The 15,463-nt window shown below is 34.9% G+C and overlaps 1 protein-coding gene across 17 annotated transcripts in view; it reads right to left on the bottom strand.

The window, feature by feature from the left end:
* Window positions 1-15,463, bottom strand: part of MPHOSPH9 (M-phase phosphoprotein 9) — a 68,436-nt gene that overhangs the window by 50,535 nt on the left and 2,438 nt on the right. For 7 of the 17 annotated variants that reach the window (XR_011646476.1, XR_011646474.1, XR_011646475.1 and 4 more), the window contains exons 3-6: window positions 13,174-13,327; window positions 6,990-7,079; window positions 6,240-6,763; window positions 4,286-4,409 (exon numbers count right to left, since the gene is read on the bottom strand). Coding sequence is in view for 12 of the 17 variants with exons in the window: in XM_058281279.2 (XP_058137262.1) it covers window positions 4,286-4,409; window positions 6,240-6,763; window positions 6,990-7,079; window positions 13,174-13,327 (892 nt within the window). In the remaining 5 variants the exon portion in view is untranslated. The remainder of the gene's footprint in view (window positions 1-4,285; window positions 4,410-6,239; window positions 6,764-6,989; window positions 7,080-13,173; window positions 13,328-15,463) is intronic. The other 10 variants (XR_011646477.1, XM_071209770.1, XM_071209771.1 and 7 more) reach the window with 2 other exon arrangements.

Genomic DNA, 15,463 nt, shown 5'->3' with positions numbered 1-15,463 from the left:
TAATGATTGAAGTGATGAATGCACAACTATGTGATTATACCAAATACCACTGATTGTACACTCTGGATGAATTGTATGCTTTATTAATAGTTAATAGTTATCAATAAAACTGACATTTTAAGAAAAGATGTTAATATCAGACAAAAAACATTATGCTGGGAAGCAATGTGGCTCAAGCAGTTGGGTGCCTTCCTACTACATGGGAGGTTTCAGTTTGGTTCCCAGTGCCTCCTAAAGACAAGCAAGACACCAAGCTGACATGATGGTCTGGCACGGCGAGATGATGCAACAAGATGATGCAACAAGGAAACACAAAGAAGAAAACACAATGTGAGACAAAACAAGCAGGAAGGGGAGGTGGCTCAGGAAATTGGGTACCTCCCTCCCACATGGGAGGTCCCAGATTTAGTTCCCAGTACCTTGTAAAAAGAAGATGAGCACACACAAGAAGAGCACATAACAGAGAGAGAGCAAACAGGAAGTGCAAGCAACAAGGGGTGGAAGAGGGGAGAGATAAATAAAATAAATCTTAAAAAAAAATTATGCTAAGTGAAAGACAAAGTACTACATATTATATGATTCCATTTATATAAAATATAAATATAAATCAATTTATAAAGATGAAATTAGATTAGTGGTTATATAGAGCTGGGAAAGGATAGAGGTATTGAGAGATGACTTGCTAAGGGGTACAGAATTTTTCTTTTTGGAATAATGAAATTGTTCTAAAATTTTTTGTGGTGATGAATGCCCAACATTGTGATTATAGTAAAAGCCATTGATTATACAATTTGAATAGATTGTATGGTATGTAAATTATGTGACTATATTTCAATAAAACTGCTTTAAATAAATAAACAAATAAATAAGCAAGAATAGCCAGAAATAGCAGCTATGTACAGCAGGGAAAGCATTGAGATTGAGAAGTCATGAATTTTTTTTTTGTTTGTCTGTTTTTGCTTATATAATTAGTAAAATAATGTAAAAATAAAAAATAAAGAAAATTCTCTAATAATCACTGAAGTGATGAATGCACAACTATGTGATTATACCAAATACCACTTATTATATACTTTGGAAGGATCGTATGCTTTATTAATATGCATCAATAAAATTAATTGGTTTTCTAAAAAAGAAGGTAAAAGCATCACAATTCATTTTTATCATTAATATCTAACTACAATAAATCAAATTAACTCTGAAAACCACAAATCAATAATTACTATAAAGTTTATATAGTAGACTACTCCTTATATACAAATAATTGGTTACTAGTTCCAGAAACAGCCCCAAATGCTAAGTTATCATCAATTATAATAAAAAATCCTTGAGAGAATATCTCTTCACAATATCTCTGGCATCCTCACAAGAGATCTTTGTCTCCAAAAACGGATATTTGAAAAGACTATTGCCATTGGATATTTTCTCACCAGTTCTACTATCACACTTTCCCTTCCTGTTAAAAGTATTTATGCTATGTTTATTTAAAATCATCCATCGGCCAAATGCAAAAGTAAAAGTACACTATTATTACCTCAGCCTTACAAGGCACCACTTAGCCTCTTTTACATCAAGAAAGAAATTTCTAAGTCATTTTGTCTCTTTTAAAACTGCTCAAATTTCTGTCAAGTCTCAGTACTTAAATGACCAGGAAAAGGCGATTAGAGAAGAATCAATCAAATAATCCCAAGTAAAATATTTTGTCCTCTTTCCAATTCAGAGGGAAAAATTCAATGTACTTAGCCGACACATGAACAGTGGGCTAGAAGGGGGCTTACCTTACACAGCTGCCTGCTGTACTCTTCTGAGCAAACAAGGCATCCACTGAAGAAAACTGGCCCAACTTTTAATGAAAAATAAAAGTATGGTGCAATGTAAAGCCCTTCTGAACTGTAAACCCTTTTACTTAGCCCAAGAAGCTGGCCTCAGTCTAGCACAAGGACTTCATTAGTTTCAGTAACAGTTTATTAGTCCATCTGAAAAACAACCAAAGTCCTTCAGCTTGTGAAATGAAATATTCAAGTCTGTCTAACACAACAGACAAAGGAAACAAAGAAACACTTGAGCTTTGGGAAATCCTTATGCTAAAGAGTATACAATTTCAAGACGTACTTCAAATAGCTATTATCTAAAATAAACGCCATTTACAAAAGAAAACTGGATCAGAAAAAACTCAAAACAATGGAAAAGATTAAAGAGGAAAAGTTCCATCTTTTATGAATCCACAGAATCCACAGAATTCAAAATTATGCATGTAAGAAATGCATTTTTTGGTATGGCATCTTTGATTCATCAACTATCATTACTTCAAAAACATTTAAAACTCAGAAATATCAAAGAAACTTAATTTCTCCTCATGATTTAATAAAAAATATATTATTCACCTTACCAAAAATCAATCAGCGAACGAACCGACCAACCTGTCTAGGATATGATTAAAGCAAAGAAACTACTCAAAGAGAATCATTCCTCATAACAACTTCTACACTCAGCCATACCGACCTCACCGGAGGCAGGAGACTCTTCGAGGCAAACCTACCCACAAGGGCACTTCTCAGGCAATAGGCCTCATCATGCTGCAGCTGGTCTAATTCTCCACTGACCCACGGACAACAATTAGGCTATGCCAGTGGCTCCCAAACTTTGCTGCACATTATAATCACCTGAAGTGCTTTTAAAACTCATGATACAGGAAGGTTTTTGATGGAGTTTTGATGTTGGAGTTTGATGCTGAAGACTTAAGCTGAAGCCCCAGGAAGAGAGGAACCCTGAAGCCAGAGAGAAGCAAGTCCCTGCAAGAGAGGAACCCAGGAAGCCTGAACCGTCGCAGACGTCGGCAGCCATCTTGCTCTAACAAGTGAAAATAGACTTTGGTGAGGGAAATAACTTATGCTTTATGGCCTGGTATCTGTAAGCTCCTACCCCAAATAAATACCCTTTATAAAACTTTTTTTTTTTAAACTCATGATACACATGTCACACCCCATACTTGTAAGTCAGAACATATGGGTAGGCATTCAGGCATTGGTAGTTTTGTAAAAGATCCTCAGGTCATTGTAAAGTGCATCAAAGTTTGGGAATCACTGAGCTGTATCAAACATATGTTGAGCTACATTCACAAAAGGCAACAAGAAAATCAGCATCTCCAGGAGTTACATAACCACAAACCCAAAGCCTATCAGAAGTGGAAAAATTTCCACAAGACTAAGTTTCGATTATAGTAAAAACAAAAGAAATTACTATGTATGAAAGTATTCTCCCTTTGTACCAATAAATTCCAATGAAAAATGCAAACTTTACCCCAAATACCTTTAAACTGTCATACCAAATGATGATATACCATCCTTGATGGCAGATAGGTTCAAAAGAATAAAACTACCAATATAGCACTAAATGGTGTTTCTAGGTTCCAGATGCTTTGTGGTTCATGGAGCTTTCTTCACCTTCACTTCCCTCCTTTTTAATACAAATCTTTTTGGAAAAATTCAAGGTATGGTAATATTAAGAAGCTTTGATATTCACAGGTTGAAGAAAAAAAGATGAATGGAAGAGAAAAAATAGTGCCTTATGAAAGCCAAAGGGCAACCTTCTTATGACCTCTATTCTGTAACAAACTGTTTTCACAGGATGATGAAACGACTGTTTAGAATTATCAAGATATGGTCAATTTCTAAAGGTATCAAGTTTGCAGAGACCTGATTATGCAATTTCAATGTATTAAACAACACTATTCTATGACAATTTAGGCCAAAAAGGGCTTTAAGATGTATTAAACTTATTCAATTATCCACAACCCTTTAACTAGAGCAGCTTGCTAGGTTAGCAACAGGGTCACATAGAACTTAACCATTTAATTGCTTATATTTTAGATTATAAATATTGAATTTTCCAAATACCAACATGTTTTATAGACATCTTAAAGTATTCAACTGATATAGTACTACTTCTTACAGCATAATAGTAACAGAAATCATTTGAAGTTAAAAAAAATTTTTTTTAACCAATTAAATAGATTACTCTCTGGCTAAATACAAACATTTGCAGTACAAAAAAAAAATAGAACCTTTACAAAATAGTTCATTTTTTATAGTATTTAACCCCTCGATAGTTTTGATTGCCAACCTACAAAAGAACCAATACTTAGAGCAAATCATTACAGACACCAAAAGATTTAACAGTACAAAAAAAGGGGCAAAACAAGTTACATTGATGAATATGTTATAAACTCAACATATTCATCAGAAGCTGAATGAAGCATGCCAGGATAAAGTGATTCTTTACCCACTTTCTCAATTGGTAATTTCTTCATCTGCTCGCTTCTTTGCAGAGACTGTGAACACCCCTCTTGTATATGTGCTCTCTTTGGTTGGTTCTGTCTCAGCTTTTGTGCCCATGATGTTATAGATTTACTATGAAAAGAGAAAACCAAAATTACTTTCTTAGATGCTGTCCTTCACATATAAATCTAAATGTTAGTGGGGAAAAAAGTATGTTTTTCTAAGTGTGGAGAGAGAGTGGATTTTTATCTATTCATCTAAATATCTTTTTTCAATTTATTACCAAAGGTAAAGTAAAGAAAAAAAAACTAAAGGTTAATTGGTGGTGGTGGGGTGATGGATGGGAGCCCTGTATGATGATATGTAGGTTTGTTTTGTAAGTTCACAACTTTTTTTCTATATACTTATTGTTTATGTATGTTCATGTATGAATGCTATACTTCAATAAAATTTTACTTAAAAAAAAAAACTAAAGGTGGTGAGCAATATATACGTTTCTGTTGCCAGTACAAAAACCACCCACTGTATTGGCCCTTTTGAGAACTAAATATATCTCCATGGCAAAAACATACGGATTGGCATGGACTAATAATTACTATGGGTAGACAAGATTTGTGTCACTATAGATAAATACCTTACCTGAGATGACATATTTCAGAGATGTAAAGCTGAAAAAATAGGATAAACTATATAACTTTAAAAGATTGTTTGATTTATAAACATTTAGCCACAATTTCCTTTACTAAAAAGTACGCTGAAGGGAGCAGATAACTCAAGTGGTTGAGCACCTGTTCCATACACATGGTCCTGGGTTCAATCTCTGGTACCTCCTAAAAAAAAAAAAGTATACCCTGGGCCAATCAAAATGTCATCAAAACTTAAAAAAACTCTCCATATAGCAGTCTTTAATATAAAAAGCATAAAAGTGAGTATGCTACATATAATTTTTGGTTTCAAATTATATGAATACATTTGACAATACTCCATAACGAACTCTAATTTTTGGTAAGTCTCTAGTGACTGGAAAATATAAAAGGTATTTTTCTGGTAAGGTCTCCTACCTTAAGAGTTTAGTAGTCTTAAACATTACAAAAGGGAAGAAAGTAGCAAGTCAGATGCTATTAGTATATAGTGTACTCTGCATATTTCAATTTTCCTCAGTCAGTAAATAAAGGGTTTATATTTTAATGGTAAAACTGATAAAGGCTCAAATACATCTCATTCTATTATGGTGCAACTAAAATGAACTCTATTAGTTTCTTTTTTTTTTTTTTAAGATTTATTTTATTTTATTTATTTCTCTCCCCTTCTGCCCACCCCCCTGCTCTAGTTTTCTGTTCTCTGTGTCCATTTGCTGCGTGTTCTTCTTTTTGTCCACTTCTGTTGTTGTCAGCAGCATGGGAATCTGTGTTTCTTTTTTTTGTTCCGTCATCTTGCTGCATCAACTCTCCGTGTGTGCGGTGCCATTCCTGGCAGGCTGCACTTTCTTTCGTGCTGGGCGGCTCTCCTTACAGGGCACACTCCTTGCGCAAGGGGCTCCCCTACGCGGGGGACACCCCTGCGTGGCATGGCACTCCTTGCGCGCATCAGCACTGTGCGTGGCCCAGCTCACCACTTGGGTCAGGAGGCCCTGGGTTTGAACCGTGGACCTCCCATGTGGTAGACGGATGCTCTATCTACTGGGCCAAGTCCGCTTCCCTATTTATTAGTTTCTAAATGTAATAAACAGAGAAGTTGATGTGGCTCAAGCAGTTGGGCATACAGGCCTACCACATACGAAGTCTCAGGTTCAGTTCCTGGTACCCCCTAAAAAGACAAGCAGACCCAGACAGCACACAACAAACAGACACAGAGCAGACAGCAAGTGCAAATAAGGGAGGAGGAGAAATAAATAAAACAAATTATTTAAAAAATGTAATAAACAAGTAAAACCCTCTTTAAGTGATGAAAAATTCCACTTACCTATTTGTTTTTCCACTGTATACCTCAGAAATCTTATTTTCACCAAGAAAATGATGTTCAAATTCACCAGGAAAAACAGAAATATCTTCTTTTAAAGATGTATTAAAATCTTCAGTAGTCTGTATATATAAGCTCTTACTTTTTACACCATCTACAAGTGAATCCATCTGCATCATAGGTGGTATATATGATCCTTTAGAAACCTCTTTATGCTCCATAAACTCTTTAGAGTCTTTAGATTTGTAGGTATTTAATTCTGAGATGCAAAAGGTACCATACCCACTGCTCACTGAACTACTATCCACGTTGTAGTCTGGTTGTGATGTGGATGTTTCGTGCTGCATTTCAGGTTCTTTAGACTTAGGATAACTGACAACAGATTCATTTCTGTCACTGTTTTCAGAGAAAAAACCCATTTGACTTCCTGAAAATATTGGTTTGCTTGAAGAATTTCTATCGTAGGGAGCCCAAGAAGCACTACTGGTCTGTAACTTTACTAAATTTTTTATCTCCTCTTGTATACGCTGAAAATAAAATATTACAGATTTGAGTAAGAATTATATTAAACATCCCATTTTCATAAATGCTATGAAAGTATTGTTTAAAAATATGATCAAATGTTACTTAAAAGATAACATACACGCTGTATCTTTAGTTTATAAGAAAAATTCAAATAATTGGTTTTACAAATACAAAATAATAATGGGGGAAAAAGCTTAATGAAAAAAATCAAAATAAATTATAACTTACTTGAATTTGGTTGTGGAACTGTTCCTGCTGGGCAACTATCTGCTCTTGGCATTGTCTTTCCACCAAACTGAATAGCTGTAACCACCTGGTCTAGTAAATCATGAAATTTTTAAATTAAAATTAAAATTTTAACTATTATATAGAAAAAAGTCTTTCAACGGTAAAGGGCCTTTTTAAAAAACGTAAAATGTATAAGTTGAATTAAACAAATAGTTATAAAAAGATATTCAATGCAAAAATACTAGGATATAGACTTAGACCCAGGGTTCTTAACCAGGGATCCCGTGGAAAGATTTCAGGGGATCTATAAACTTGAAATGAAAAAAATCAACTTATTATTTTATCTTCTCTGACCTCTGATGTTGCCATAAAACTATCTGCTACTACATTCTGAGAAGGGGTGGCTTTTACCTGACTGGCAAAGGGGTCCATGGAACAAAAAAGGTTTAGAACCCCTGACTTAGACTCTTCTTTCTTATACTGCCTATGATCCTGAAGGTCTTGAGTAAATTGTTCTAAAATAGCATCTTAATTTGATGTCATCTGCTAACATTTCTGATTAATCAAGAGTTGGCAGTTGCTCTTAATATTTGTCTTAAGGGAAGCGGATGTGGCTCAAGCAACTGGGCTCCTGTCTACCATATAGGAGGCCCAGGGTTTGATGCCCAGAGCCTCCTGGTGAAGGCAAGCTGGCCTGTGTGGTGAGCTGGCCCACGCGGAGTGCTAGTCTGAGCAGAGTGCTGGCCCACATGGACGCATGGCCCACACAGGAGTACTAGCCCACACAGAGTACTGGCCAACGCAGAGAGCTGGCACAGCAAGATGACGCAACAAAAAGAGACACAGAGGAGAGACAATAAGAGACACAGCAGAACAGGGAGCTGAGGTGGTACAAAAGAATGATCACCTCCCTCCCACTCCGGAAGGTCCCAGGATTGGTTCCCGTAGCCGCCTAATGAGAAAACAAGCAGAAAGAGAAGAACACACAGCACATGGACACAGAAAGTAGACAATGGGGTGGGGAAGGGGGGAGAAATAAATAAAATAAATAAATCTTTAAAAAATATATATTTGTCTTAAGTTCCTCTTCCTGTCCTTATAACAGCTATTGATTTCTTGAATATTGACGTGTACCCAGAAAAAAAAGCCTATACCCTAAAACATGAGATTAACTTCTAATTTATTTGCTCTACAAGTAAAAGATTGTTTTTAAAAAGTCAGATATTAAATGGTTTTAAAACAATGTAGAGCTGAAAAAGAACAGAACAATGACTGAAAACACATGAAACTGGCCTAGAAGTCCCTTCACAGCCCTCCTTGAGGTCATGTTCCACCCTGACTCCCAAGAGCAGTCAGCATTCTGATGTGGCAGGGGAGACAGGACAGAGTTCTCCAGATGGCCAAATTCAATTTCAAGGCTGGGGTACTTTCGACAACAGACTATAACATACGTACAATTAGTAGCTATAATACCATGAAAACTAGCTTCCCAGTTTAAAACTTTTCACTGTCTGCCACGTCTAAGCATTGCTTACAGGGCCCTGCCTGACATGGCTCACCTCACCCCTCTCTGTCTCTTGCTCACCGCACGCTGCCACACTGGCCTCTTTCTGGGTCCTTGAACATGACCAAACTACCTTCCACCTGAAAATCTTTGTATTTGCTGCACCCTCTACCTGGAAAACTCCCTTCCCTGATCTTCACATGCCTGGCTTTCCCATACTGCAATATCAGCTTAATTAGCTCCTTCTCAAAAAAGGTTTCCAGAATCATCTTCAGTTATTCTTTCTCATCATCCTGTTTCCTTCATAGCACTTACCACAATCAGAAATTAGCTCATTTGATCACTTTGCTAACTTGTCTGTCTCCCAGCCCTGCCCCCTATTCTACCTCCAGCACATAGGACACAACACCAAGGAAAGAAGTACTCAAACACAGTCAAATCAAGTGCATAAAAAATGTGTAATTCCAGTCGTGCTTTTCTTGGTATTTGCAGCAGTTTGATATTTTATTGATGAATTCCAAAAAGAAATATTGGATTATGTTTATAAACCAATCTTTTCATCTGGGCATATTAGATTATATGGGATTCAGAGGTTTACTTGATTAAGTAATTATGTAAACCTCTTATACCAGTAGGGTGTTGGCATGGCAAAGGACAGGGTTGGAGTTTGATGCTGGTCTTAAGCTGGAGCCCCAGGGAGAGAGACAGAGCTGTTCGCCTGATAGTCTACAGCTGACCTTGTGGAGAGAGGCAAAGCCTAGAGAGCTGCATAGTCTACAGCTGCCCTTGTGGAGGAAACAGAGGAGCTGAGCCCAGGGGAACCCAGAAAGCCTGAATCCTTGCAGATGTCGGCAGGTATCTTGCTCCAACACGTGAAAATTGACTTTGGTGAGGGAAGTAACTTATGCTTTATGGCCTGGTATGTGTAAGCTTCTACCCCAAATAAATACTCTTTATAAAAACCAACCAATTTCTTATATTTTGCATCAGCACCCCTTTGGCTGACTAATACAGTATTAGACTACAACAAACCAACAGTCCTTCAGGTTAATGTTTAAAGCCAGTTAACAGTTTTTACTGTATAAAATCTGAACTCTGACATAATAGAACAAAGTTGAAACCTGTATAGCAGAATTAAGGCTGGGGGAGAGGGGACACGACCTCAGGATTGGAAAAAGAAGGCTTCAAAATGAAATTTGGCATTATTGACTGGAAGTAGTAATTCAAAATCAATTATCTGCAGGACAAGGTAGGCTACATCAAATTAAGTTCTTTGTGCTTCTCAGGTTATCTATAAAGTATCTTATATCAACCAATACAAAAAGGAAATGATTAGGCAACAGTTTTCTTAAACTAAACTTAAAACAACATTTTAGGGTTTATTTTAACATGATAAAGTCACTATTCACATAAAACCATATTATAATAACGATAGAATAACAAATTATGTAATAAAAAATAGTTTTGTGTTAATATGAGACATTTGTTAACAGTCACAGCTTTATTACCATTTTCTTATTTAGGATACAAATTTTAAAAAGTATATTTAAGATATAAATTGGTAGAGAGGATTTTGTTCTTGCTAGTCATTTTATAGCCAAAATTGAAATTTTAAACCTATTTAAGAATATTATAAATGTAGTGAATACCATTATTGACTTAATTATTAAGAAAGCCTATTATTTTTCATTCCACACTAAAACGGTTTATACCATTCACATTCACATATGGTTGGAGGATATGGACATCTAATTAAAAGTTTTCTCCCCACCACAGTTTTTTTTTTTTAAGATTTATTTACTTATTTCTCCTCACCTCCCCCCGCCCCCGGTTGTCTGCTCTGTGTCTATTTGCTGCATCTTCTTTGTCCGCTTCTGTTGTGAGCGGCACGGGAATCTGTGTTTCTTTTCGTTGCGTCATTTTGTTGTGTCAGCTCTCCGTGTGTGCGGCACCCACCTGGGCAGGCTGCTCTTTCTTTCGCACTGGGCGGCTCTCCTCACGGGGCGCACTCCTTGCGCGTCGGGCTCCCCTACGCGGGGGACACCCCTGCGTGGCAGGGCACTCGTTGCCTCCACACAGTTTTTTGATATTTGCCTGAATGGGACTTTTCATGTGGCTGGTAAAAATCCCATGGGTGTTATCCTGGGTTTGAATCCCAGCTCTCCACTAACAACCTGTGTGGTCCTGGACAAGTACACTTAATTACTTTGTGCCTCAATTTACTAATTTACAAAATGGGGACAGTACCTCATAGGTGGCTGGGAGGGTTGAATTTTAAATTTAAATATAACGCATAGGGATGTATGTGCATTTTGAAATCTGCCGGGCCATGGATGTCACAGAGATGGGAGGGCGCCTCTGGCAGTTACTGCACAGGGAGGGTCCAAGGGTGCTAATCACAGGGCAGCCCCCCACAATGAAGAAGTAGTCTCTGCACACTTTATATTATTAAAGCAATATATATTTTCCATAGTTTCCAAATCATCAAATTTGTACCATCTTAGTTTGTTTCAGGACTTTATCAAAAATGGCCACTATTTCAGAAAATCATGTCTCCAATGACGGTGCTGTTCACAGTATCTGAATTATCAATAAACATACCTGTATCAGCCTGTTTTGTAGGGACGCGGTCATGGTAAGTCTACATAAAGGTAAACACTAGACTCTTTTACCATGTTTTCAAATGTAGTTGTGCCTGAGCACTTATATAGTGAAATACATATAGTTTTACTATATCACATTTAGGACATTATACTGATTTTTTTAAATGGGTAGAGATAGTTACGTTATCTGTGAATTTCATTTCAGGGTAATAAAGGGTGACATTATTTTTTAAATTGCTATTAAGAAAGGGGGGTTGGGACTAAAAAGCTTGCTTGCCACTGACAAAAAAGGTCTCACATATTACCCAGCAAGTGGGTACTCATGGTAGATACTATTATCATCATGTAACTATTATTATTACTAAGTAGTTAAAATGCTAAAATAACTATATAAGATAAATTAATGATGCTCTTTAAAAATATCTTATAATCACAGAAATATTAGCAATAGCAAATATTTAAGAATGTATTAAAATACTTCTATGTTAAAGTTTTAAAAGGCAGATTTTTATCCAATTGAGCCAAAATACATAGCCCACCCCAAGTTTAAGGAATGATAAACTTAAGAATTCCAGGGGAAAGGCTTTACAAAGGAACCCCCAAAGAAATTAGATCAGAACTCTAGCTGCTCAAATTATGAAAGCTTTTGTGTTTTGTTTTAAAAATGTAGACAAATCCCTTACAAGTGACAGAAAACAGAAGGAATGTTACTGTTCCAAAAGGGAGGTGTAAAAACATGAAATTCAGGGGGAAAAGCCAAGGATAGGCTTTGCATGATCCTTACACTTCTCATTCTTTTCTATACTAAAGCATCAGAAGATTTTTCTGTTTCTTTTCACATGGCTCAAAAACATGCCTAATAAATTCAAGAAATTTTACTGAAATGGCCAGAAGTACATTTCACATTCTGTCAAAAAAAGAAGTATCTTAAGTAACTCTTCACTGAATAGTATATGTCCACATTACAAAAATTAAGTAGTCAATTACTAGCAAACAATAAAAATAATCTCATCTATCACAGGTAAAGAAGAAAGGGCAGAAAGAAAAAAAAATGGACTCATATGAAGCTGGATGGAATTCTGGCTTATAAAAGTAGGTATCTTAAAATCAAAAATACATTCTGATTCTGATTTTAAATGTTGACTTCAAAATGTTAAAAGTAACAATTTGTCATTAAACATGAATTTGTCAGAAGCTAAACTGCATTGTGGCAATGCCTCCTTTTTGTTAAAGCATGTTAATACCAGTATCATATAGATATATTAAGGGGAAATTTAATAAAATATTCCATTTTTAAGTGCTTCATTTCAAAATGGCATTTTATAGGTCTTTCGCATTAGCAAACATTGATTGCTATGTGGAAAAAAATATTCCATTTATTCTATATTCAGAAAAATAACAGACATTATGGCTTTAAAAGTATGATTAACATTTAAAATAAAATCTACTACTCTCTAGAGAGTTTAATAATAACATTTCTACAGAGCATTACCAAATCTAGCCATGGTTAACTCTATCTTGGGCATTCTATTATGAAATAAATTTATATGCAGAAATTCTCTCTTAACTAACTGTTAAAATTTCATATCACATTTTAACCAATGGAGTGAAAAAAGAATCACTGACCTGACAAATCTATAAAACACAATGTATCAGAGCTAAATGTGATAAAGTACTAAACAGAACCTTAATTTATAATTAGAACATTCAAAATATTTCAAAGTGGATTTAAGTTTTTTAAAATGGTGACAATTTCATGTGAGTTACTTAAAACATTAGATTAGTAAGAATTTTTAATAATTCGGGGATTCTGAGCTCTTTGAACAAAGTCAACACTTTAATTCACATTTAATATACTGACATACTAGTATGTCTAATCACTAATATTATTTTAAAATATTTTTATCATTTTTTCACATTCAATATAGTTCACCAATGAATAAAAACTGGACCTCTTTGGCAGTAAAACTAAGTATCAAGTGCTTCAGGATATAAATTTCTAATAATTTAGAGTTTAGCAGAGGCACTTTTAGATATAATTATTTTTAAATTCCAAAAAGAAAACAAAACTATATACCTCACAGTTTTTCCAAAGTTCCGAATCAGTCTTTCCACTGTTTTGTAGCTCTTGCATTAAGGAAGTTAGGACTTCAACTGTACCTTGAATTACAGATGGTCTGGTCTTCCCTGAGAAAGAGGATACCCCATTTGTACTAAAGTGGGGACTACTTCTGTTGAAACATAAATAATTCAAATGGTTTTCTTCATTCTACCAAAGTGTTGAATAATTCAACAGTTCAAGATTTAGCACAGCAGTACAAAACCACTGACATTTAATCCTACTTAATGGCACCTCATTTGTTGAAAATCTGATCACAAGTTTGTCCACAAGAGGAAAAGTGCAGTAAAAAGAAAGATAGCACTTAATTATTTTTGGAAGAACAGAAAGAACTTCTCCAGAAGGGGAGAACATGAAAAGTTTTTGCTAAACACCTGCGAGAAAAATTCTCACCTTTTCAGACCTAAAGCATTCCAGAGGATTCTTTCACTTCCGCTTTATGAACAGCCCTTTATTACACTAGGGATTCTTTCTCCACTGCCCAGAATTACAGTAAAGTCTTGTTAATTCGGTGTGATAAGCTGATATACTATCTTTAAATAAAAGTTGTGCCAAGCAAATTAGCAGCAAATATTCAAGACTTGTTTAGTCTACTCATTGGGTATAATAGAACCAATTCCTTTCAGAGATAGTTTTTCCAAACTTGAGATGACTATGCAGCAGACTGTTTTATAAAAACACAAACCATAAATAAGGTCATTAAGATTTGTTTAAATCCCAACCACTGAAGGGTCATTTTCACTTACTGATAGCCAGTTTTGTTTCACAAAAAAAAATTGTGAAAAAAGAGAACACTAACAAAAATAATAGTAAAATAATAAAGAATTAGGACCAAAAAAAAAATTAATAAAAATTCAAGAGAAATGGGGAACAGATGTAGCTCAGTGGTTGAGCATCGGCTTCCCATCCCATGTATGAAGTCCTGGGTTCAATCCCTGGTACCTCCTTAAAAAAAAATCAAGGGAAAGAAGAACACAATATGTAGTCCATAAAGTTTACATAGATGCAATAATTTAGTTTAAATTTGGCTGGCTTAACTGCCAATCACAATGAAAAAGGAGACAAGTTCAATTACATAATTTTCATTAGAAGGCTAAACATTTAGGTTCCTCCAGGCAAATCAAATACTTTTTTAAAAGGGATATCTTCTATAAGTGGGCTTCCAAGGGGCCAGAGAATGATACAGAAGACAAAATGTGTGGCCAACTTTCAGACATGGCTTTGGATCATTTCCCATAAATTTTTTTCCTTTTACCCTACTTTAGTTTATGCTTTCTCATTTATTTTATATATTCTTATAAGCTACCTTAAATTCTTCCTGAGAAAGGGAGAGAATGAACAAAATTTTTAAATAATTTACTTATTGATAATATACAATTTCTTTAAGGCCTCTTGAATTTAAAGCTATTTGCCCTTTACCAGTAGGCCGCAGATTGATGGGTTTTTGCTTTCCTGTACTTGTTTCTTATTGTTGATTTCCTTCAAATGGTCTGCCTTTTTGCTATTTCTAAACTACTATAGATTTAAAAAACAACTAATCAAGTTGCTCGAACTATTTATAAAATAAGAGTAAACAAGTTCTGATTAAAAACCAACCAACCATGGGATAGTGTAAAAATAAAATGCATTGTTTGATCTGTTTAGAGGAGTAAGTCTGTTTTATGCTTACTTCCTAGTATTCAACTCTAATTGCTGCTCTTCAGATTAGTGAAGTATTTCTGCAATATAAAACATTATTTGTATCATTAGTTTTAAAATGTAGAAATATTAATGTAACATTTTGTGAGATCCATGTATTTTTTTAAAAAGGCAATAAAAATATCTAAAAAATAAAATAAATAAAAAGCAGAGTATTATAAAAAAAAACAGTTCCAAAATAATTATCAAATATTAAAAGAATTTATGATATAGTAAAAAATAAAATAAAATAAAATAAAAATGTAGAAATAACATTTAGGCAAAAGAAATTTTAAAGATTGCTTGTAATTTTGCTCCAAAACACAAAAACTACAACTAGCAATAGTTATTTTTCACAATGTCCCCCATGTACACTGTGAGAAATGAAAAACACAGAAGGACTAAAACTATTAAATAATTGTCCCTGAAGAGTTGCTGATTATAGTTGTTGTTTCTTTTTAATGCAAATCAGTAACAATGACACAATTTGGATGACTTGGTAAACTATGCAAATGAAGTTGATTATATTTTTTAAAAAGTCTATCCAAAAAAAAAAAATCTATCCCATTCT

This window comes from Dasypus novemcinctus, chromosome 19 (genome assembly GCF_030445035.2).
Source record: "Dasypus novemcinctus isolate mDasNov1 chromosome 19, mDasNov1.1.hap2, whole genome shotgun sequence".
Classification (NCBI taxonomy): Eukaryota; Metazoa; Chordata; class Mammalia; order Cingulata; family Dasypodidae; genus Dasypus; species Dasypus novemcinctus.
Note: the sequence above shows the minus strand (reverse complement) of the source record. Positions and strands in the feature narration are given on the sequence as shown.